We start from the raw sequence: 26,495 nt of genomic DNA, 5'->3' as shown, positions 1-26,495 counted from the left end.
TGTGTATGTGCCAAGTTTCATGCTTTTAACCAAAAGTGCACACTTTGTTTTTAGCCGCCCAACTAAAAGGGAGTGGGAGACTTTTGTAGATCCTCCCTGTCCAGAAGGGGGCGCTGCTGACTTGGGTCCATATCCAGAAATGTCTGTAATAGGTCAAGGTATATATGTACCACGTTTCATGCGTTTAACCAAAAGTGCACAATTCAGTCAAATATTGGGTATTAGCTGTCCCACTAAAAGGGGGTGGGGTCATTTGTAGATCCTCCCTAGCCAACAGGGTGCTTTCCTGACTTAGACCATATCTGAACATGTTTGTAATGGGCCTAGGTATATATGTGCCAAGTTTCTTGTTTTTAACCAACAGTTCAAAACCCTTTTGTCAGCCGCCCGTTAAAAGGGTGTGGGAGACATTTGTAGATACTCCCTGGCCAACAGTGGGTCCATATCTGAAAATGTTTGTAATGGGTCATGGTATATATGTGCAAAGTTGCATGTTATTAACCAAAAGTGCACAATTTCTGTGTTGTCTACTCCACTATATACCAAATAAAAGTATATTATTTTTTGGCAATGGATATTAGTATTTGCACAAATAATCAATGTCAAATATTACTACCGATTCAATCAGAGCCGGGGCTGCTTGCACACCGTACATATTTGCACTTTGAACTTTGACTCGGAACTCTCTTGTTTGCTACATTGCAACCATAAACATTTCACATACTTTTCACTTTTATATAGGCCACATCTTACAATTGAATCGTGTTTCGACGTGGCGAATTCTTATTAGTCATATTCATGTAATATTGGATCATTCGCTGTGTGTTTTGTTCCAGGTCAGTTTTATTTTATACATTTTAAAAACAATTACGTGCTTATTGTAGGCGGCAGCTAAATAATAGAATTACACGGGCGTAGGAATACATATAAATACAAGTACATGTATAAATATATTGGAATTCATATTGTTAAAACTACGGATTTCGACTAAAATAAAATTCTGTGTAATTTATAAAAAAAAAAAAAAAAAATGTTCATAGGCTGCGAAACAGATGTCTAATATACTGGGGGATTGGGGGGGGGGAGGCGTTTTGAGTGAGATATTGGAACAGGATTCATTAAAGGGACATTCCTGAGTTTTTTCGACTAATAAAATATTTCTACGATTGTCTAGAATAATAATGTCTGTATATTCAATGTGTTTCTGGTGTCTTACTATTTGTAAGGAGCCCAAACTGGATTCTCTTTTCAAATAATTTCGTACGTACGAAAAAAGAATATTTTAGGAAATAAAATGAAATTTAACCTAGTAAATATATTAGAACGATCAGAAACACGTTTAATATACAGCCACTAACATTTTATGCAGAAAAATTACAATCGTAATTACAATCGTTAAAAAGGCTATGGTGATGGTAGAATAAATAATTTAGTTGAATTATGCATCATGGCCCAGATTTTCGTATTTATCTTAGCGCTACGCAGGCGGAAGCACGTCGACATTGCGGAGCGGGTGGGGGCGTGTACTGACTGAGATCGAGTGCGCAAAGCAAAGTTTCTAGGGGGTTCGGGGGTATGCTCCCACCTAAATATAGTTTCTTGTTTAGAATATCAGTGTCTATATATTCAATGTGTTTCTGGTTGTCTTAATATTTGTAAGAAGCCCAAACTGGATTTTGTCTTCAAATAATTTCGTACGTACGAAAAAAACATATTTTAGGAAATAAAATGAAATTTAACCTAGTACATATATTAGAACGATCGGAAACACGTTTAATATAGAGCCACTAATATTTTATGCACAAAAATATATTTGATATGTAATTACAATCGTTAAAAAGTCTCTGTTAGTCGATAACATCTTGAAAATTACAGCAAACTCAGGAATGAGTGTTTTGTGTTACTTTGCTTGTAAGCATATGGTCATTTCGTTTCTAAAAAAAAGAAGATTTTTCTATTATATATTGTGACGGAACATGTTCTTATCTTTTCGCCTGTGGCGATGCTAATTGTTTTAGAGGGCTGTGTGCAGCTTGGTTACGTAATACCCACGCGCGACGGTGGTAGTCTTGTGTCCCAATATGCACTTGGATCAGGTGGGCACTTGGTTACGTAATACCTCCGCGCGACCGTACCCCCTAATACACACTTAGACCAGGTGTGGAGGCCATGTGGCCAGTAGTTACGTAATACCTTCGGTAGTTCGGTTTACGATCGGGGTATTGCTAGCGGAATGGCGACAGTAAGTCTGACCATCTACGAAAAAAATACCGTTTCTGGGAGTTGTGGCAATATCACATGATAGGTGAGGTACTGCGTTGTGCCCCCAGGCGATATTCGCTGTCTCTGAGATTTTTTAATAAATAGCTAGGATTTTAGATATATCGGGGAGCAACATTGGAAGTATCCAGGGGAAACGGACGTCGTCCACTGAACGATCTATATAAGTTCAGTCCGGACGTGGTAAATATATTTTTCTGCTCTGTTGTATAACATTGATGTGATTGATGTGACTTTAAATATTTTAATACTGTATTATACCAATATTATTTAGACAGTGTCTCCGGCTCTGACGAAGTAAATTGTAGGTTTCACAATTCTAAAAAGATAAAGCTTAGCCGGTCATCCTAGAGGACCTAGGTAAACTGTATGTTATTGTCTTTATTGTGATAGGTACCAGTATTAATTCTGTATTACAAGGTTACTGAATGAGTAGTTAAGGGTTAATTAAAAATTAACCAGTTAGGAATAGAGTTGTAATTTCTTTATTAATTAAGTTCCCCTGGCAGCGTTTCTCAATTATCACACGCGTGTGGATTGTATCACCGTGAAGTGATTAGAATATTGTGTAAACTAGACACCTAGTGATTAACTAATTAAGTGATTAGCTCTGGGTTGTTATTATATTGTTGTTGTTAATTAACTACTGCAGCAAGTACATTTGTCAGCGTAGGTTAATACAGAGTCCAAAGAGTATTGTGTTTTGTTGTGTTTTCTAGTGAACTAAACGTGCTATATATATATACATATCAGATCTTATCTTTGATCTACCTAGAGCCGAGCCACTCGGGTATTAGACTGCCCGATTCAGAGAGATCTAATAGATATACAGTTAGGAGAGATATTTGGATAATCGTGTTTTATTCAGTTACGGGTATTATAGGATCCCCGTGACATATATACAATAATACATCTATTTATTAAAATATATGCATATAGGCCGGTGGCTTTGGAGTACTCTGAAGGGGTAGCACAGTATCTGGTGTGACTGGTAACAGGTCGTTTCGCCCCTGTTACTAGATCGCCCGTGTCGTTTCGACCGGGATCCATTTGTACTGTTAACTGAGTCGGTTCGCCCACATGTAGGGTCGTTTCGCACTATTTTATAATTTTGTTAATAAAAACATTTATTCATTGCTTTATCATATATGCATGGTGATTTTTTTTTTTTTTTTTTTTTTTTGGGGGGGGGGGGGGTACACATTGCCGTCGATAACCACATAGTTTGGTCTAATAGTAATACGCGGATGGTTTATACTAAAATTCGAGCAGATCTAATTAATTTTTCTTTTCAGGAGGACACATCTGCTAAAAAATAATCCCCTAAAACAGTGTCATACAAGACGTAAACTGAATAATAAGTACATCTTAGCATGTACTATATTATCATAAAGAACAGGATTAAAAACAAAATATTTTAACTGAAATGCCAAAATGTAATTGGCGAATACATATTTAGATTGGCGAAAGAAATTGAAGATTGGCGAATTATTTGGCGAACAAAAATAGTCACCCAGAGCTAGCACTGCTAACCACTAACCAACTAACAACTAACCCACTGTCCTGGACAGACAGCTCAGATAGTTGAGGTGTGTGCCCAAGACAGCGTGCTTGAACCTTAATTGGATATAAGCACGGAAATAAATTGAAATAAATGTGTGCGTGTGTGAAAATACATATGTAAACACTGGGTTTTTTGTTTAACGACACTAGAGCACATTGATTTATTGGATGTCAAACATTTGTTAATTCTGACATATAGTCATTAGTAGCAGGTAATCTTTTATATGCACCATACCACTGCTTTTGATATACATGTACCAGTTGTGGTGCACTGGCTGTAATAAGAAATAGCACAATTTCAGCTAAGTAAACACCTTATGTAGACACTATGTGTGATAGATTGGCTGTAATAAGAAATAGCACAATGGTTCAATCAAAATGGATCGATCCTAGACCGACCATGCTTTACCACTGGGCTACGTCCGGCCCCTCCAATTTATGTAGACACTGAAAATTAAATATGAATATGAATTATTCATCAACTATCTAACTGATCAGGGTAGATTTCCATTTTATTACGTATGTGCATTTACATTTCCATTAAAATTATATTATTATTTTTTAAGTAGATGTTGATAATCTTACTGTATGTTTACTACCGATGCCAGTGGTAGTTTTCAGAAAAACAGACACGTAACATTTCAAAAGGGTGGATTTTATGGTACTTAACTACCGAGGGTACATGGATATCATCCACCGAGGGTACTTTTCCTTTAATATGGTATATTGCATTGCATATATGTTGGCTAATGTATATTTCAGCTAAGTAAACACCTTCTACTGTAGACATGACAATTCTATATGAACATGTTGGCTTAATCCATTATCTAACTGATCAGGGTAGATATTGTTTTCATATCTATAATTTTAATTGTATTTTTTTTTTTTTTAAATAAATAGATATGAATAACCTTACTGCATATTTACTATCCATATCAGGAGTACTTTTCAGAAAAGGGGATCCTTAACAGTTCAAAAAGGTGGATTTTACCGTATGGTACCTAACTACCGAGGGTACATGGATATCATCCACCAAGGGTACATGGATATCATCCACCAAGGATTTTGCCAATCTGATTAACATTAGCTCTAATGGGTCCGCTAGTAGATCTAACAGCATCGCGTGGACTCTCATGTCCAGGTGACATTTCATCTATAAATAACAATTTAAATATTCACCATTTCACTTCGCCTTTTATAGCGTTATTCGGGAGTATACAAATTCTAAAAATATTGGGCGAGACTATTTATGCAATAGGCGACCTTGTTGGTCTATTTCAACACTGAAAAAATAGGGTGGAAAGTGCAGTAATAAACTCTGGATTGTATACTAGTATAAACAGATTTTATGGCTATACCATCACGGTTTTGTTTTTTTGTCTTGAAACGAATTTTATATAAAATTTTATATTGAAATTAGTTTTCGGCATACTTCGTAATTCACCCGAATCATTTCGTATACCCTCAGCATGTTTTCAAATTCTTTTCAAATCACTGGCATGATTTTGCAAGTAAGGTTTTGATTGGTCGAATGAAAGGTCAACTGGACATGAGCTCCAACGGGCTGCTGTTAGATCCACATGTAATAGTGGAGCTAATTTTAATTAGATTGCTATTTTGCTCAATATCTCATTAGTAGTAAAGATATCAATACAGATTTAAAACCTAGACTGACATTTCAGGGGTCTAAGAATCCAATGGTGACATCGAATGTATGGCTGTCATCTTGAAATCCAAGATGGCCACCATCCACAAGCTATTTTTCTCAATATTTCATAAAATATAAAATATATCAATACAGTTTTAACACCTATAATAACATTAATCATCGGCTATTGTCACTATAGGTACTTGTGTGATCATACATCAAAATGACAAATCTTGCAATAATAGTGGTCATCCTGTTCTGTTATAAAAACAGGCTGCAGGTTCTGAAATCAAAAGTCTCAAATGAGAGGCAAGCAGTGTGGACCATACCACTAACAAGTCAGCAGGTGTGCAGGCAGAATTAATGGAATTTTCTGTAAGGAGACTGGAATTTTAGGTGATGGTAAAGATCTTGTCACAAAGGTAGTGTTGGACAGCTCAGTATTTTATATAGCGCAACTGACAGAAATAAGCGGGCACTTATAAACAATGGGGAATGGGGAAAGCTAATGAAACATGAAACCCAGAGGCATCAATGGCTTCACTATGAGAGCTGACTGATTTCTTCAAATGCACTTGCAAATTTATGGCTCATTAATAGGAGATGGTATAAATATAATATACAAAAAACACCCAGAATTACAGGTAGTGAAATGTTTAAGCAACACTTTGACAGCAAATTAGAATTTACATTGTCAAACCATTAACAAACATAACTGAACACATTTCATTCTGACTGAGCACATTGAGTTTGCATCTTTTAATGTCAGGATACCAACTTTTAAGTACATAAATACTGTCTGAGTTTCCAATAACAATTACATTGTATCTAATCACATTAAATATTTATTATAAGCAATTCCTTATTTTTATAAACCATAGTCAAACATTTAAAACAACAGAACATGTCGATTAGATTTGGATTTATGTCCAAAGATATGTATTTCAAAATCTTCTTGTGGCCATTTTGAAAAATATGGCACCACTCCACCCATTGCCCACTAATTTTATATAGTACCTATCATAGCATCTATATATACACAAAGAAAAAAGTTAAGCACCCCTAGATGTAATTAGTACTGAAATAGCCCAATTCGTAACAACTGCAAATTACGTGACGAATATGTCAAGAAAGGTGTTCCATTGAAATAATAGGAGAGTACAATGACAACTACGACATCCCACAACAGAACGACATGCACGTCCATCATGCCACCCATGCTTTGCTCAAAATGCAGTATCAATACACTGCAATTGTTGCCATTTGACATCACTGTCTTGCATTGTTGAAGTTTAATCGTTGAATATGGCACGTCAACGGTTATCAGAGGTCCAAAGATGGCGTATTATTGGTATGCATGCGACCGGCATGACCTTCAAAAGTATAGGACGTCAACTGGGGTATCATTACACCATAATCAGCAGACCGATACGAAAACACGGGCGTACCTATGCTGTAAAGGATCTCCCACGATCAGGGAGACCGCGCCTGACGTCACAGCGCGAGGGCAGTGCCCTGCTTCGGCTCGTACGTCATCAACCCTTTGCTACGTCTCCTGTTCTGAAGAGCCAATGGTTACCCAATAGACGATGTCAGCCAGAACAGTGAGGATTGAAGGACAGATGGGTCATCAAGCGTCCCTTTCTTGCTAATCATCATGAGAGACGCCGTTTAGCGTGGTGTTTGGTTCAGGGAGGTTGGAATCAGAGGTCCTGGCGAAGAGTCCATTGGTCCGACGAAAGCCGGTTCCTGCACCATGTCACAGATGGCCGACCGAGAGTTTGGAGACATAAAAATGCTGTCTACACACCCAGGAACATACGACCTATGACCTTGTATGGTGGAGGTTCAGTAATGGTTTGGGGTTGCCTATCACATGATTGTAAGCTGGATCTTGTCACCACCCAAGGCAACCTCAATGGTGATCGGTACATTCGTAACGTCCTGCAACCAATTGTTGTGCCGCATTTTGACAACCATCCACTCGCCACCAGACCTCTGTACATGGATGACAAAGCTAGGTCACATCGTTCCCGAGCAGTAACAGTGTTACTCCAAACTGAAACTGTGAAGACCCTGCCCTGGCCGGCCATGAGTCCTGACCTAAACCCGCTAAAGCATGTTTGGGATATCTTGGGGCGTTGAGTACAGGCAATGACCCCACCTGTACAGACTCTGGCACAATTAGAGGCAGCTTTTCATCGAGAATGGCAGCAGTTGCCCCATGCAGCAGATCAGACGACTGGAGGGATGAGACGAAGGGTGGAAGCTGTCATCCGGGCACGTGGTGGATTTACCCGTTATTGATGATTTGTGTCATGAATGTCATCTGTGAACTTCAAATGACATTTTTCATCATCAATCATGATGTTGACTTGTGATTCTGACTGCACCTCCATACTTATTGTGCCTCAGTTTTTGGCTCAAATACAGCACATTGGAATTCTTCTCAGAATCATGATTAAAATTTCAAAATTGGATACACTTGTTATGTTTTCTTACTGTCAAAGATGTATTCTTGCAAAACACATTTGTTTTTCCGAGGTTATGTTATCAGGCTTTCAACGCCAAACCTCGTAAGACAAGTCATTGTGAAAAATACAGGGGGTGCTTAACTTGTTTCTTTGTGTGTGTGTATATATATATATATATATATATATATATATATATATATATATATATATATATATATATATGTGTGTGTGTGTGTGTGTGTGTGTGTGTGTGTGTGTATTTCATTCTTCTCTACACTGTAAGCCTACAGTTTATGAGAATAAAGGTAATTGTCATTGTCTTTATGACAGTCTCGAAGAATTACCACTTGGGTGTGCAAAATTTGACACATAGTTGTTATCTATGGATTCTGACACTGTTGGGGGATGCAGCGTTCCTTACCCTTCATGGTTCAGCAGAATCATGCATTGCACGTGCGTTGTAGGGTATAAATTGGACACTATAACCGGCACTCCTCATTGCAGTAAAAATGCCTCCACGACAATACCGGACAGAGGAACAAAAATGGCAAGCAATTGGGATGGTGCAGGCGGGACAGTCCCAGAATCAGGTGGCTCGATTCTTTCGTAAATCAAAAAGCGTGATTTCCCGGCTTGTGACGTTACACCGCCAGACTGGTAACATTACAATGAGGAGAGGAAGGGGACGACCCAAAAAGACAACCGTCAGACAAGATCGGCTGAACGGATTGTTGCTCTCAGGAACAGGTTCGTCACTGCACCGGAGATTAAGAGGGAATTCCGTACTGCCACGGGAATACGACTGTCCAACTCTACTGTGAGGAACAGACTTTGTGCTGCTGGACTGAAGGCAAAGACGTCCATTCAAAGGCGTGATCATGACTTTGAATCACCGACGTCAACGTTACCGATGGGCTCAACACCACCAGACACGAGATTTGCGTCACTGCCGTCATGTCATGTTTTTCGACGAATCCAGGTTTTGTCTGAGGTTCACAGATGGACGTAAACGTGTTTGGCGGCGGCGTGGTGAGCGTTATGTCAGAGCAACCATCATGGAACACGATTCTTACGGAGGTGGTAGTGTCATGGTCTGGGGTGGCATCACCTACGACAGGAGGACTGATCTGATTGTCATTCGTGGTAACATGACAGGGCAGCGATACGTTAACGAGATCTTACGACCTGTAGTTGCTCCTATGGCAAACAGGATTGGACAGAACTTTGTCTTCCAAGATGACAATGCACGTCCACTCAGGGCACGTGTTGCTACCGACTTCCTCACACAGCAATACATCGCTTCACTTCCCTGGCCAGCCAAATCTCCTGACATGTCCCCAATTGAACATTTGTGGGATGTTTTAGGCCGATCTGTTCGTGCTAGACAGCCTCAACCAGTCAATCTTGACGATCTTAGTGTTGCACTTCAGGAGGAATGGCGGCGCATTCCAAGGGCGACAATCTGTCGCTTAATAGCCAGCATACCTTCTAGATGTCGTGCATTTGTTGCTGCACGTGGTGGACACACAAGATACTGAGAACATTACGTAGTGATTCTTTGTTTGCCTGTCAAATAAAGTTAACTTCCAGTAGTAAATCTGGGGTTCCTTTATTTTTTGTGCCACGTATATTATAATGCAAAGGTTGTAATAACCAACTGCAAGCGCGGCAATTGTTGGTCCTTTTCGGTGGTTTTCCATTTGATATTTGATGTATCACCAGTTCGAGGGAAATATAGCTAATAACACAGACGGGACCGATAATTTAGTTCGAGCGAAGGTTTATAGTCGACTCTGGACGTATTCGACCCACCATCAGTTAATATAAGGGTTTACCGGACAAAAAACTCGGGACTTCGTTTTTGGTTCGAGCGTCGCGGTGTGATTGACCCTTCCGAGGTCGAACCAACGAGATTCTGCTGTATTTAAGGTTGAGTATGCATATCCTAAACACCTAAACATGCATAAACACGTAGACAATATTTATTTTTGTATATATATATACAGGTACATATCCTGCTCTTTCAGAGAAAACTGATTTGCACCCACTAATCTTTGCTTTCAAAATCTTTAATATATGATGTGGGTGTACAAAGTCTTGACGTCATTAAAGTCGTAAAATGCTCCACATTTTGGAGATTTGCCAATTTTTATTCGAAGGTTAGAACACATAGAGAAAGAAAAAAAAGAACGAAGCCGTGTTTTTGGAAATAAGTAAAATGTTCTATTTTTATGTTAAGTATGTATAAACATTGGTCAAGGTATTAACAAAAATGTCTGATGACGTAGACAATGTGTGGAACAACAGACTGCTTTACGAAATATTAATGTTTCACCTCACTGCTTTTGGATTTTATCATATCCAGATTATTTATATAAAACTATTAACATACAATGATTCACATAAAACTTATTACTGAATACTCTTTATTTTCAGCATGCAAACCACAATTCAAGCTCGGGTGAAGTTCCTCGCGGAAACGTATCCTAACAAAGAGGTGTTTGTGTTTGTGTCCACCACTGGACTACGAAGTGCGCTGTCATGTCTGGACGTGTACGAGCTGTCCTCCAAGGTTGGATCGCTTCTGAAAAAGGCGGGAATTAAGCCAGGAGATGTCGTCTGCGACACACTTCCCAATTCTCCCGAAATGGTCGTTTGTGATTTTGGCATCTTAGCAGCAGGTGGGGTGATTCTCAACAAAATTGCCTATCGCTCTGACGGAAGTGATCTTTGTCATATGTTGAACACTTCAAAATGCAAAGTGGTCATAGCAGATCAAAACCAGTCACCTTGCGTCTGGGAGATCCTTAAAAAGCAAATTGATGAGATATCCAGTGATGGCTGGTCCGGTCTGAAAAGCTTCCATTCCTAGAGCGTGTTATATTTGCTCCCACAACCAGTGGGAACAACGAATTTATTAAGAGAATTAAAACAGAAGAAAATATCTTTTACACATCTGGCTCGCCATCTGACGCGGGAATCATTTGGATGACGTCTGGAACAACAGGTCTACCGAAACTGGTCGTACGTTCACACGAAGCTCTGCTAATGAATGCTCGCATCTTTGCATCAATAAGCAATGAGAGTGCCAGTACCGTACATTACAACGATAATGCAATGGGACACGCCTCTTCATTTGCATACTCCTTTTTGGCATCATGTGCGAAACGTGTTTTTGTCGATCATCGATTCCAGCTTCCCGAAGACAAAGAAATATTTATTTGGGATCTGGTGTGCTCTGAAAAATGCACAACAACATTGATGCCACCTGTTGTCTTTAGAGGAATTGTAAGAAAACCAGAGCTTCTTGAAAAACACAATTAATATTTTAAATGTTCTGTGTGCCGCTGGACAACCCGTGGACAAAGACTGGTCGGAGATACTGGATAAAATAACGCGGTCTGCTTGTTTTGCATATGGCTTATCTGAAGTAGGCTACTGTTGCTCACAACTGTGTGCGACGTCATCGGACGTGCTTCCCTATGTTGTTGGTTATCCGTCAGCAGAAGGCATAGAGGTGAAGGTCGTAGATGAGAATCAGCAAGAAACATCCCCAAATACGCATGGCGAACTATTGGTGCGTGCTCCTTGGATGTTTGATGGCTATTTGGGAAATGAAGAGAAAAGCAAATCAGAATTCACTCAGGATAGATGGTTTAAAACTGACGACCTGGCCTACAAGGACAACGACGGGTGTCTCTTTGTCATGTGTCGAAGATCTGACGCTATTGCCTGGGGAGTGCGCACTGTGTATCCGTCATACCTGGAAAAGCCTATAGGGTCATTGTCAGTCATTGCTGATGTTATCATCGTTCCTGTTCCTGATAAGGACAGGTTCCAAGAAATTTGCGCATGCGTCATTCTGTGTGAAGGAATTACCCTTAATGAGAAAGAGGTAGCTGATACGTGCAATTCGTTGTTTGTTAAAGGCACATGTGCGCCAAAGTATTACATGGTAATGGATAACTTTCCATACTTGTCATCAGCCAAGCCTGATAAACTGAAACTGATCAGCATGGCAAAAGAAAGGTTTAATTTGAATTAACAGACAGTTATAGACTGAGAGATGATCGTTGGAACCAATGTAATTATAGGTTTATGCGAAAGGCATATAGAGTTTTGATGAGAGGAATTTTAGTAGTTTGACAAAATGTGCACATTTGGCAAAAAATAAGAAATCAGATAATACTATATGAGTGGCCGTTAGATATAATTTACCTTACCAATTGTTTTAAAACGTATTTAACGAGTGGGGCTTCTGTCATCAAATGGAACTTTTAATGAAATAAAACGCCACAGCATATACAAGGACATTTAACAGACAATCGATAGATAAGTTGCCCTTCCGGTTTTTATTATTATTGCCGAATCTCATACTGGGGAGTATACTGTTAACAGCGATGTTAGTGAACTACCTGTTTCAAGCCAGTCGTTAACTACCATGTTTAAACAATCTGATTAAAATTAGCTTCACTGGTCTACCAGTAGATCTAACAGCATTGCGTGGACTCCCATGTCCAGGTGATATTTCACCTATAAATAACAATTTAAATATCGACCAATTACACTTCGCCTTTTATAGCGTTATTCGGGAGCATACAAACTCTAAAAATATCGGGCTTGACTATTTATGCAATAGGCGAACTTGTTGGTCTATTTCAACATTAAAATACAGGGGGAAAGGTGCAGTAATAAATTCTGGAGTGTATACTAGTATAAACAGATTTTATGGCTATACCATCACGGTTGTTTGGGGTTTTTTTCGTCTTGAAACGAATTTTATATAAAATTTTATACTGAAATTAGTTTACGGCATACTTCTTAATTCACCTGAATCATTTCGTATACCCTTGGCATAATCCCGAATGTTTTCAAATTCTTTTCAAATCACTGGCATGATTTTGCAAGTAAGGTTTTGATTGATCGAATGTACGGTCAACTGGACATGAGCTCCAACGGGGTGCTGTTAGATCCACAGGTAAAAGTAATTAACCAGTGGAGCTAATTTTAATTAGATTGATGTAAAAAAAAAAGCGCTTGAAATGAACTTTATTTAGAAAACAGTTTCGATAAAGAATTTTTAAAAACCTGTAGCATTCGTTAAGGAACACGTAGAGCGTATTAACGAGACACTAGAGATACATAGAGGAATACTCGAAAATCACGAAGCTAGAATTAAGAAACTAGAAGATTATGTGGCAAAAGTGTGCACTAACTTAATTACTGAGTTACAAAACACGGTTGCAAAGGTCCAAAGAGAACTGATTAGACAATAAATTCACGATAGACAGTACAATCTGCTTCTGTACGGCATTTCTATGTCTACCGATGGTTTTGAACTGGCAAAAATCACAGAGCAAACTGTGCGCACTTTATTCAAGGACAAACTCCCAATTGATGAGAAGTGTATACGGGAAATAATGCTAAGGAATGTACATAGGCTCAAAACATTCTCAACAGATCCAGAAATCCCTCCAGCAATAATTGTACATTTCGTAAGTATGCGAGATAATCTGGAGTTGATTTTGAAATGTATTTAACATTATGCCCTATGTTCTATACTTTACACACCGCAAACATAATAAAGTATTGTATAATATACATATTTTAAGTATGGACTAACAAATATAATGAAAGCCGTAAAGTAACTAACTGACGGTGGCGTTGTACAAAGCTACTAACCCTAGTGTTAAGTTATTCCCCTGGACTACACATGTATGCGGTACAATTATATTTCATTTTATTATTACTATTACTATTATAATAATTATTATTACTATTATTTTTATTTTTATATATATATTTTTAAATTAATTACTTAATTCATTATTATTTTTATTTATTTATTAGTATTTTTTAATTTTAATTTTTTGCTTACTAATACTGTGGTGTACTTGGAAAGGAATATGTAGGCTATAACCTGGTATTGTTCATTAGATGTGTACACACTGTAAGTGCAGGTGTGTGTTTATTAATTATAATTTATTATTATTGATATTAATTATTATTATTATTACTATTGTTTTATTAGTTTTAAAACAAATATTCCCTCCCCCCCCCCCCCCCCCCCCCCCCCCGTTCATCAAGATAACGTGAGCGCAAACGTACCATGCGCTCCACGTTTAACTTGATGAACTACCCTCACCCCCTGCTACTTTGTATATACATGGATAGGAGCATGTAGGATACAGTAGTATTCATAGAAGTGTACACTGTAGGTAGTGTTATTTTATTTTACATGTCTCATCCTGGGTCACAAATCTCGTGAGGAATTTGGCTGGATCAGCCTGAAAATAATCCTAACGTTTCCTCGAACTTTCCATTCTGTCCAACGTTTGATCTGGTGTCAGCATTCGGGGTAATTTTTAAAGGGCATCACGTGCAAAGAAATGACGACAAACATTTGAGTTTTTTGTGGACAGTGATATAAGGCTTTATAGAATACAGTTATGTCCCAAAATGGGAGTTACGCCCCTTATTTCCGTGTGAGGCCGAAAACTTTTTGAAGTACCTTCGTGTATATATATATGTGTGTGTGTGTACCTTCGTGTATATATATATATGTGTTTGCGTGTGTGTGTGTGCGCGCGCGCGTGTGTGTGTGTGTGTGTGTGTGTGTGTATATATGTATATGTATACACACACACACGTCCCTCCAAACTTGAACCATGGTAATAACAACAGGTACATGTATAAAATATTGTGGATTAGAATCGTGTTGATAGGGATGTGTTCCTGTAACTGGAAATTTATTCATGTAGTGTGTACATATTACTGTTCCTTTTTTCATTACGTCTATGCTTGGGTACAATTCTATATATGGTGCATGTATGAATACGTTTATAGGTTTATTGCTAGAAGTACATTCAGGACTATACCATAGATCTCACTACTTTGGGCACGTTGATAATATATGTTTTATTATTCTGACCAAAGCGTAATTTTTAGTGGAAATTGTTTGATAGTCAGTATGTTTATTGTTTACTTGGGCACCATTTTTTTTTTTTTTTTTTTTAATTAAGATAAACGTGGAGCGCATGGTACGTTTGCTCTCGACGTTTATCTTAATGAACTACCCCCACCTACTACTTTGTATATACATGGATAGGATCATGTAGGATACAGTAGTATTCATAGAAGTGTACACTGTAGGTAGTGTTATTTTATTTTACATGTCTCATCCTGGGTCACAAATCTCCTGAGGAATTTGGCTGGATCAGCCTGAAAATGATCCTAACGTTTCCTCGAACTTTCCATTCTGTCCAACGTTTGATCTGGTGTCAACATTCGGGGCAATTTTCAAAGAGCGTCACGTGCAAAGAAATGACGACAAACATTTGAGTTTTTTGTGTACTGATATAAGGCTTTATAGTATACAGTTATGTCCCAAAATGGGAGTTACGCCCCTTATTTCAGTGTGAGGCCGAAAACGTTTCGAAGTACCTTCGTGTATATATATAGTCAAACCTGTACATAACGGCCACCCAAGGGACATAACAAAAGTGGCCGTTATAGACAGGTGACCCTTATATACAGGTATATACACACACACACACCGTCCCTCCAAACTTGAACCATGGTAATAACTACAGGCACATGTATAAAATATTGTGGATTTGAATCGTGTTGATAGGGATGTGTTCCTGTAACTGGAAGTTTATACATGTGTGTACATATTACTGTTCCTTTTTTCATTCCGTCTATGCTTAGGTACAATTCTATATATGGTGCATGTATGAATACGTTTATAGGTTTATTCACTCCGAGGTAAAAGTAAAGTTTGTTTTATTTAACGACGCCGCTAGAGCACATTGATTTTTTATCTTATCATTGGCTATTGGACGTCAAACATATGGTCATTCTGACACTGTTTTTTAGAGGAAAACCGCTGTCGCCACATAGGCTACTCTTTTTACGACAGGCAGCAAGGGATCTTTTATTTGCGCTTCCCACAGGCAGGATAGCACAAACCATGGCCTTTGTTGAACCAGTTATGGATCACTGGTCGGTGCAAGTGGTTTACACCTACCCATTGAGCCTTGCGGAGCACTCACTCAGGGTTTGGAGTCGGTATCTCGATTAAAAATCCCATGCCTCGACTGGGATCCGAACCCAGTACCTACCAACCTGTAGACCGATGGCCTGCCACGACGCCACCGAGGCCGGTCACTCCGAGGTATGCCTTCGATGAGGAAAGACGTGTCGCTCTTGTCTCTCGAGTTGCCCCCATGGCTCCTCCCCACCTGGGGGACTTATTGCAAGCTACGGCTCTTTGTTGGAGTACCGCGTCGCTTACATTGGCTCACGGGCAACCGTGACTTTGGTGTAACGAACACGACGAAGAGGAAGGGAAGAAGAGGAAACCTGCACCAGGCACGGCTCAGGGGTGGGGGACCTAAACTGGCGGCTCAACCGCCAGCGGCGGTCCTGTCTGCGTCGCCGCCAATACCCCCGGGACCCGACCAACCAGTGCCAGTCGACGCAGATACCTCTGAACAGACTGAGCCAGTGGACCAGTCGACGCCGCAGTTAGACACAGCAATCTGCGAGACTGCACGGCGTGCGTCTCCCGTTCCAACCCCTTCGAGGCGGTCGGCGTCGAGTCCCCCATCCCCGGGGGGCTCCGCCAAGACCCCTATGGATGGTGCTGCTGCGAAGCGGAAGGCCGTCACCCTACCTAGTAGTGACCAGCCAGTCAAGGCCCGGCCTTCCGCGACCGCCCGGGGCAGGGACGCCGCCTGGAGCCTAGCCATCTCCAAGATCAAGGGCCAGTACGCTCGATACTTGGTCGGGGACACCTCGGACACCAGCTCACTGCCGGAGGCATTCTTGAGGGCAACATTGAGACGTTTCCTGACGGAGTTGAGTGTGCCATCCACGCCATGGAACTACGAGACGGGAAGTTTGGACTTGTGATGACGTCGCGCCGAGATGATCTCTACAGACAGGGAATACTCTTCGAAGACATGGACAACTACACCATCCACAGAGTACTGAAGATCATCGCCGGCGCCCATTACGTCGAGCTAGCTAAGACCTTGCTAGCCCACCTTTGGAGGAAACTGGTGCCACAGTTCAACGCCAAGCACTTCATCTCGTCCCCGTAGTCGCCAACCGTTCCAAGGGCTTAGTTGGACTTTAAATTTTTTTATTATTATTATTTTATATAAACAGTCCGACGCACTTTATTTTGGCAGCCCGACTAAATTGCTCAAATCACCTTAAAACGCTTTCGGTCGAGTACTCTAATTTTGTTCTTTGGACTTAAATTTTTGTCCAGACATGAGTTGTATGAATGAGCTCATTTTGGCTTTAGGTCTTTGACCTAACTACTAAATTCTTATTCCAAATTCCGCCCACCTAAACCTCGGCCGAGCTGTCAATTATTTATATTTTTGGCTTGTAACTTTTTATTTTTTTTTTTTTTTTTTTAATTCTATTAACTTTTTTACTAATAGCTATTTTCAAAATTCTGCCCATTTTCAACTCTATCCTCCCCTCATCCCGAGTCAGGCCACCGATCTTGTCGGAGGTCGGACACTGGATGGGCGTGTTCGAAACCCTAGTGGTATATGGACACGTTAAATTGTTATCTATCTATCTATCTATAGGTTTATTGCTAGAAGTACATGCAGGGCTATAGATCTCACTACTTTGGGCACGTTGATAATATATGTTTTATTGTTCTGACCAAAGCGTAATTTTTTAGTGGAAATTGTTTGGTAGTCAGTATGTTTATGGTTTATGGCACAATTTTGGGGCATATTATTATTGTTTTTATTGTTGTTGTTTTTTGTGGGGGTTTTTGTTTGGGGTTTTTTTTTTTTTTTGGGGGGGGGGGGGGGGGGGACTGTGTCACTCCCTTTACTTTAATGCAGTCAAAAGCCCCGACATGGATACAGGCATTTAGTAGTTTTATAATATTTATGTGTAATATTCATATACTTTTAGATACATCTTTTAAACTACTTTAATATTGTGTGCACTAAAAATAATGACACCCCCCCCCCCCCCCCTTCCCTTATTTTGGTTCCTTATTTATGTTTGCCCTCTCCCCTGTAATACTACTCCACTTTTAAACAAAAATATATCCCATTCTTACCACGTTTAAAAACAATTCTCGCTTCTCTGACCCATTTGTTCACAAGGTTTTCTTTGGAACATTTAGTTGATTATTTTTTTGTGCTATAAATTTGTTGTTTAATATCATAAACATACAGTTACACAAATCTTTAAATATATATATATATAAAAGAAAAAAGAAGTTATTCGGCCATTTACAAAATTCAATGGATAATAAAATAAATTCTATGAATTGTAGAGGCTTACATTACACTTTTAAAAGGAATCAAGTATTTTAGTTTTTAAAGAATAAGAAAGCTTCAATTTATTATTTATTAAAAAAATTGAGCAAATTGTTAAACAACAATGGGGTTACTCAGAATGTTGCTTTAGCTCTTACAAAACAAATGCACGAGGACCAGCAATACTGTTTAACAATAATTTTGAATTTAAAATGAAAAATGGGTTAAATTATAGAAATGGAAATTATTTAGCATTAAGTTTGGAAATAGATCGTGAATAATACACATTAATTAGTGTGTATGCTCCAAATTTAGATACCCCATAAGTTTATGATAATTAATTAATATCTAGTAATTGAAAATCTAGACAGTAAATACGACATTATATGTGGAGACTGAAACCTGGTTCAAGAGCCAATTTTTTATTTCTTTAATTATAAAACGATTAATAATTCTAAGGCTCGTGAAAACGTTTTGGAAATGAAAGAAAAATTATATCTTAGAGACCCATGGAGAGAAGAGAATCCAGATTTAAAACTGTTTTCGTGGAGACAGTCCACACAATAAAACAACCGCGTTTTGATTTCGTTTTAATATCACACAACCTATTATCTTCACTCATTGGTACTGATATACATCCTAGTTTTAAATCAGATCACTCCCCTATTGAATTAATTATGAGCAATTAATGAACTTGAAAGGGGAAAAGGTTTTTGGAAGTTTAATAATTAATTACTTGAAGATAAAGAATATGTAAAATTAATTAAAGAAACTAAAACTGAAACTGCTGATCAATATAAAAATATGAATGATGATAAAAATGTAAATCCATATACAATGAATGATAAGTTATTATAGGAAACATTACTACTTATAATTCGTGGTAAAACTAAAGTTTATTCATAAAAAAGAGAAAAACTCTACTAGACAAACAGAAGGAATAGGATATTGAACTGATTGAATTAACAACAACATTAGACAATACTGACGAGGTTAGTGTTAAAGAAAACATAATAGAAATAATATAAAATTTTAAATATTTAATTAAAAATATTAGTAGTATAAAAGCTACATGTAATTTTATTAGAACAAAAGCTAAATGAATTAAAAAAGAGGAACAAATACACTAAATATGGGGTTTTTTTAAATTAGAATCAAGAAATTTTAATAAAATATTAAATTTTTACTCAAAAATAAAACTGTGTGAATTTTATTTTGTAACGTTATAAAACAAGTGTTATACGAGACCCTAATCCTCGAAGGATTTCAATATTAGTAACATATTTGAATTCGTCAATCCATTACCTACCAACTCTTTAAGTTTTGTATTCCTACATGCCTTGACAAATATTTTACAACGCTTTTAATAAAGTCACCCTTTAGCAATTTTGTAAAACTTTAACTGTTGTGGAAATGGGGGTAGGGTCACAAAACGGGTCGATACACACAGAACGTTGTTAGTCCTGCAATGCTATCATACTTTTTTCATCCGTAGAGATGTACATGTAGGCCTTGACAAAAACCGCTATGAGCACCCGTCCCCTCAAGGTGGTACCGATTGGTCAAATTTTAGTTATCCCTACCCCTAATTCCTTCATGGCGCAGGTGTCAACACTGTTATTAAAAACATCAATAGTTTTTAAAATTGGAATAGATTTGGCAACTACGAAACCCCATTCCATAAACTACATATATCAAGGTATTAAAAAATACCCTCAAGACTTTTTGGACGTTTCCGGTTAAATAAACACCGCCCCACCCCACCCCCAAGCTCTTGGACTAATTCATTTACGATTAAACCTAATTAGCTTACAGGCCCATAGGACGGATTTTCAAAGTGTGTGTGTGGGGGGGAGGGGGGGGGGGGCTAATTTGTATGGTTGTTCTAACGTCAGGTTTCCGTATTACAATTATAAGACATTTTAAAGTCCCGAAATAAAAACTGGCTTATTTTCTATATTGTTGGGTCATATTCCGAATTGGTAAACAGCAGTGCAAAAACAGTGAAAGTACATATTCCGAATTGGTAAACAGCAGTGCAAAAACAGTGAAAGTACATATTCCGAATTGGTAAACAGCAGTGCAAAAACAGTGAAAGTACATGTGTATAAGTGATACACAGTCACATATACTTCGAAACCAGGATTCTCTCAAAAGCGGACATTTTTCGCGGTCTCTTTTTTAAATATCAGTACAGAACAGAACCAGCAATTACAACTTTAGAATGTGAAAGCTGTGAAAGCTCCGTAAATTATTCCCTCAAACATGGCAGAGGGTTCATTATTTTTTTTTTTTTTTTTTTTTTTTTTTTTTTTTTTGGGGGGGGGGGGGGGGTATTGTAAATTTTATGATTTCTGTCTCTGACGATAATTAAATATGAAATTATCACTCTATCCCTCAACAGAAATCTATAAATTTCCATGAACGATCATCACTTATAGTTTACTAAAATGGGTAGTAATTTCTTAGTTCGAGTCATGCAATGAATTTGTTTCAGAAGTTGGTTACTGAATGTCTGTCTCTGAACATTATAGCAATTTTGAACACGACCCTATATTGGTTAATTATTCATTGTGGGGAGTCGGCATACCATTGTCATGTAGACTCTCTTGTAATTAAAACTGTAAAACGTTTATATTTTACAATAAACGAATTTTGTTTGCCATGATGTTATGTTTTGTAAATACTACAAAATATATAATGCCAAAAGGTAGTCAACGTTTAAAAATGTCTTCTTTTTTAACCATTCATTTTTATTGCATGTATTGTTATATATATAGATACAAAAGAACACCTGCTAACCTGTTCTGTCCAACTACAACAAAAAAGTCCTATGTCAACCTAAAATGTGCTGTGATATCTTAACACTGTGTAAAACATTATCATAATCAACATATTCACATATGAAGAACGGGTTTCTCATTTAATTGCTGCATTAAAGCAGAATAATAAAAGTGTGTTTTAGCTTCCTAATCCAGTATGGTGGATTGATATATGACCGTGAACAAAGCGTTCTGTATTTTACGTTTTAATACAGACCTCATCCAATCTGATTAATATAGATCTTACTGTTCTCGCGATCTCTGACAGATTCATAGATCTCACACAAATAAAGCCAGTTGAGATTTAGGTGACCTTCCATCATGAATGGTCAATCTAATGGATATATTCCATATATATCCCTAATCCGTATGTGTATAGTGATACATAGTCCACAATGCACAGAGTGGTAGGATGCACACATGCACACCGAGAGGCCTGAATGGAATCTCCGTAACTAGTTTGCATAGTGATTGTTACACATTACGCATTGTGCATTACAGGATTTTGTGTGTTTGTTTTATTTAACGACACCACTAGAGCACATTGATTTATTAATTATCGGCTATTGGATGTCAAACATTTGGTAATTTTTTATATAGTCTAGTAAAGGAAACCCGCTACATTTTTCCATCAGCAGCAAGGAATTTTTTATATGTACCTTTCCACTTACAGAATAGTGCACATCACACGGCCTTTGGTATACCAGTCGTGGTGCACTGGCTAAAGCGAGAAATAGCCCAATGGTCCAACCGACGGGGATCAATCCTAGACCGACCGTGCATCAAGTGAGCACTTTACCACTAGGCTACGCCCCGCCCTCACACGGAATGAATGAATGAATGAACGCTTAACGACACCCCAGCACAAAACAAAAAAAAAACGAAAACCATTAGCTATTTGGTGTGAAACTAAGGTATATGATCGTGCATCATGGAATAACCATGGTGGTCGTTTTGGTTCTCTCTGTGATAGAACGACATCCGATCTTAAACCATTTTAACATTTAAATTATTTTGTGCATAGAAGTTAAATAATCCGTTGGTTACCAACTATTCGAAACCTCTCGGATAACATGCACTCATGCATCGCTGTCGTAACAGTGATGACATCAGGTACTCGCGAAAACGATGAAAAAATAATGCATGTGAAAGGTTTCACCAAAACGATGAAATAGTAATGAATGAATGAATGTTTAACGACACCCCAGCACGAAAAATACATCAGCTATTAGGTGTCAAACTATGGTAAATGCAAACGTATTAATAAACAACATCAATATAAAAATGCAAGAATTAAAAGATAAAATAGTATGCACTATTTCCAAATATGGAATAGCATTAGCCATCATTTTGGTCAATAAGTTAGCCTCTAACTGTCTACAATAAAAATTTAAAAAAACAACACTGAATGCCCTCAGGTTTGGACATAATAACTCTGATGGAACAAATTATATTTGAATGATATACCGGTAGTGTTGTTTGAAATCTGCATTGTGGGCCACACATTGGCTAAATGTGGCAAAAAATGGCTGCATTGATGCGACTGTTATTTTTTGGCGAGATCTAGACAACAAAATATTACTATAAAATCTTCAGATTCTTATTAGATACGATATTTTATTACACACCAGTGTAAGATATTGCTCATGTCATAACAATCGCTCAATATTGGCGTGATGTAGATCATTTGCTGACCAATTCGTAGAAAAATAACGTGTAGTAGGTCTCGACATCTGCTTGGTTCTTTGTTTCGGCTTGTTTGTAGTTGGTTTGTAATAAATAAAATACTAAACTAGCTTGCAATGTCATAGCTTTTTTTTATATAAAACTCGTGAACAATGTTGGTATCTGACTCGCTTTCGCTCGTCAAATACCAAAACTGTTCTCTCATTTCATAAAAATAGTATGACAGGCAAGCTCGTTTAGTATTCTACATGTAACGTCAGACCAATCATATAACAAATATATGATTTTTACCATTTTGGGCCCAAAATATGGGTAATTTGGTCTCAAGTGGGGTCATAAGGATTGCTGGGGTTTTTTAATCAGCATTACTTTTTACATAAAGTTGGCTTGTCAAACCTTCATTACCAAACATTCTGGTTAAAGCCAAACCAAACTGATACTAATGTTGGTCATCGCATATACTTATTACTTCAATATTTGATGAAAAAAAAACAGAAAGAAATTTGTGGTTTATTTTATCATCCGGTAATCGAGCATTTGTGGTATTACCTGGCACAATTTTGTGGGTTATGTTCTAAACAAACTAACACACGCATACACACACAGATATATACACACACATACACACAGATATATACACACACACACACACACACACACAGACACACAGATATACACACACACACAGTCGCCGTCCCTTAAGTCGGCGGTTCTTGCATCGCCAGGAGCGGCTTGAGGGAGAAAACCAGCACCAGCGGTCCAACTGCCAGTGGCGGTTTCTACACCCACAAACGACTTCCATCTCTATGCACCGATGTCTGCCCAGGGGTCAACTAGGACAGACCACGGCGAACACGTGAATCGTGTGAACGAACCGGCCAGCCCTGATGCTCCCGTAGAAGTTGCGGTACCATCGGCTTCCGCCACCAAGGGCTGGGTTGTTGTTAGGGAGGAAGGAGGGAAACGTTTTATTTAACGATGCACTCAACAAATTTTATTTACGGCTATATGGCGTCAGACATATGGTTAAGGGCCACACAGATATTGAGAAAAAAACACGCTGTCGTCACTTCAAGGGCTACTCTTTTCGATTAGCAGCAAGGGATCTTTTATATGCTCCATCCCACAGACAGAATAGTACATACCACGGCCTTTGGTAAACCAGTTGTGGATAACTGGCTGGAACGAGAAATAGCCCAATGGTTCCACCGACGAGGGTCGATCCTAGACCGACCGCGCATCAAGCGAACGCTTTACCACTGGGCTACGTCCCGCCCCTTGTCAGAGAGGATACGGCATCTCACCCGGACAAGAGACGCAAACTTCGTGACAACACCCAACATCAGCGTGCAGCCTACAGGTCAAGAAAATCCGAGCACAGTATTACAAGTTATTAGTAGTAAAAGTTTAAAGTTGGTTTTGTTTAACAACACCGCTGGAGCACATTGATTTATTAAGCATTGACTACTGGATGTCTATCATTTGGTAATTTCGACATATAGTCTTAGAGAGAAAACCCGCCACATTTTTTCATTAGTAGCAAGGGATCTTTTAAATTGCAACACGGCCTTTGATATACCAGTCGGGTGCACTGGATGAAGCGATAAATAGCCCAATGGGCCCATCGACGGAGATCGATCCCAGACCGACTGCACATTAAGCGAGCGCTTTACCCCTTTATTGATAGTAAATCTTAAGGCAGAGATGAATTTTACTTGTTAAATGCAGAAAATTGCATTTCAGGAAATCTAGTTTTCAAATTTGTACAGGAGAGCATACCCCCGAATCGCCTAGAAACTTTGCTTTGTGCCCTCAATGTCAGTTAGCCCCCCCCCCCCCCCCCCCCCCCCCATCTCCCAATGTCTACTTGCTTTCGCCGTGCCTGTATATTAGACCTCGGACGTCTCCCATCTGATATATAGGTGGCTACTGGAGGGACAGCTTCAAGGGAAATTAAGGCGAGCAGAAGATCACTCCCCTAAAATTGTTCTAGATGCGTATTCACATGAACTTTCAAATAAAACATATTTAAAAAATGTATTGCAAGGCGATCAATTTGCCACTCTCCTAAAACTTTACAGGCCACTGTGGAGGGGAGCGGGAGCGACCACTCGCCTTTCCTGGTGAAGACTGCATGAGGCTTCCCCTCTGTCCTGGACTCATTCACTGACCTACCCAGAGGTTGGGCCCAGGGTGGACGTGCCTGAACTTTTCACAGGATAGGGGTATGTTAATAGAATTCAGGACCAGGTTTAGTTAGAATGACGGGACACTATTAAAAACACCTTGCGAGTGCGAATAATTTTTAACATGCTCATATACCACTAGAGTTTCGAACATGTCCGTCCCGGGGCCTGTCTCTGGATAGCCAGTGACTTGCTCCGGGACAGAACAAAATTAAGGGGATCATTTTGAAATTTACATCCAAAAATTAAATAGTGGGCATTTAAAATGTTGATGCGCATGTCTAATTAATATAATTAATAAAGAAAATTCCACTCATTAAATTTGGTCGCTAGATTAGATCGGGCGGTCAAAAAGAAATTAGATAGATAGATATAACACGCCTGATTTGGGATGGGGGTTGAAAATGGACAGAATTTTGAAAATAGCAATTAGTAAAAGAAATTAGTAGGATTAAAATTAGAAAGAAAAAGGTTACAAGCCAAAAATAATTGAATTGACTGCTCGGCCGAATATTTATATAATTTGGAGCATTTTAGAAGGACAGTCCAAAAATAAATAAGAGAAAGAAGAGAGGATCGGACTATTCAATAATATTTTTTTTAAAAAGCATTAATTTCGACATAAAATTTTGAACGAAGGTCTAAAAGTTTAAAGTCCGATCTTATGGTCCGGGCCAGGGGGGGGGGGGGGGGCGTAAGTTTGAGGTGGGCGGAATTTGGAATACGAATTTAGTAGTTAGGTCAAAGACCGAAGACCAAAATGTGCTACAAAAATTTAAGTCCAAACAATAAAATTAGATTGCTCGACCAAAAAGGTTTTAAGGTGATTTGAGCAATTTAGACGGGCTGCCAAATTAAACTGCGTCGGACTGTTTACAAAAATTGAACTGCGGCCAAAAAAGTCCAACAAAGCCCTAAAAAAAAGTACATGTCCTAGGAGAGGTTCCGCTGCGGAACTCATGGCGAGTTGATGGGATGATCGGCTCGGAACTTCGGGAAGAAGTTCGGCAAGTCGATGTAGCACTCTCCCCGAAGTATTGCTGAGTAGTCTTCCGGAAGTATTGAAGTATCAGCTTGATAATCCGATGGACGATTGGATTATCCATGTCTGATTTCAGCAAGCCTTGCCAGTACATCCCGTTCCGATCCGACATCAGGTAGTAGGTGCGACTTCCTGATACCGCCCTTGACCAGTTGGTGTTGGTCTCCAGCTCTTGGTGACGAAGGGGCCTGGCAGCTGAGAGGTCGCAGTGAACTCCCCCTTCACACAGTCGCGGTACCGTCCAGGAAGCTTGTTGCGTGCGATCTGCCAAGTCGTGGGCTGGGTGTCGGACAAGTCCTGGACCGACACCTTCCTCTTCTTGGCTTCACGCTCAACTCGTGGAGACGCCGGTGGATTGGTTGGTGCGGACGACACTTTTCCTGTTTCCATCGGCGTTGGTGCTGCAGGGGGAGGGGCCGCCACTGCCGGTTTAGCTTTGGCTCCCCCTTTGCCGCTCCTGGCGTCTGCTGCTTCCGAGTAGTAATATTAT

The 26,495-nt window shown here is 39.0% G+C and overlaps 2 protein-coding genes across 2 annotated transcripts; both read left to right on the top strand.

The window, feature by feature from the left end:
- Positions 1–766: 766 nt before the first annotated feature.
- On the top strand, positions 767–11,083 carry LOC121389491 (crotonobetaine/carnitine--CoA ligase-like). The gene is made up of 2 exons (XM_041521144.1): positions 767–836; positions 10,402–11,083. The coding sequence occupies exon 2, from the start codon at positions 10,403–10,405 to the stop codon at positions 10,835–10,837; it is 435 nt and encodes a 144-aa protein (XP_041377078.1). The 5' UTR covers positions 767–836; position 10,402; the 3' UTR covers positions 10,838–11,083.
- On the top strand, positions 10,954–13,958 carry LOC121389115 (3-[(3aS,4S,7aS)-7a-methyl-1,5-dioxo-octahydro-1H-inden-4-yl]propanoyl:CoA ligase-like). Its single transcript, XM_041520729.1, has 2 exons — positions 10,954–11,061; positions 11,267–13,958. Exons 1-2 carry the CDS (start codon positions 10,954–10,956, stop codon positions 12,008–12,010), a joined length of 852 nt encoding a protein of 283 aa, XP_041376663.1. The 3' UTR covers positions 12,011–13,958.
- Positions 13,959–26,495: the final 12,537 nt, after the last annotated feature.

This window comes from Gigantopelta aegis, chromosome 14, assembly GCF_016097555.1.
Source record: "Gigantopelta aegis isolate Gae_Host chromosome 14, Gae_host_genome, whole genome shotgun sequence".
NCBI classification, from domain to species: domain Eukaryota; kingdom Metazoa; phylum Mollusca; class Gastropoda; order Neomphalida; family Peltospiridae; genus Gigantopelta; species Gigantopelta aegis.
The sequence above is the reverse complement of the archived record's forward strand: the minus strand, read 5'-3'. Positions and strand labels throughout refer to the sequence as shown.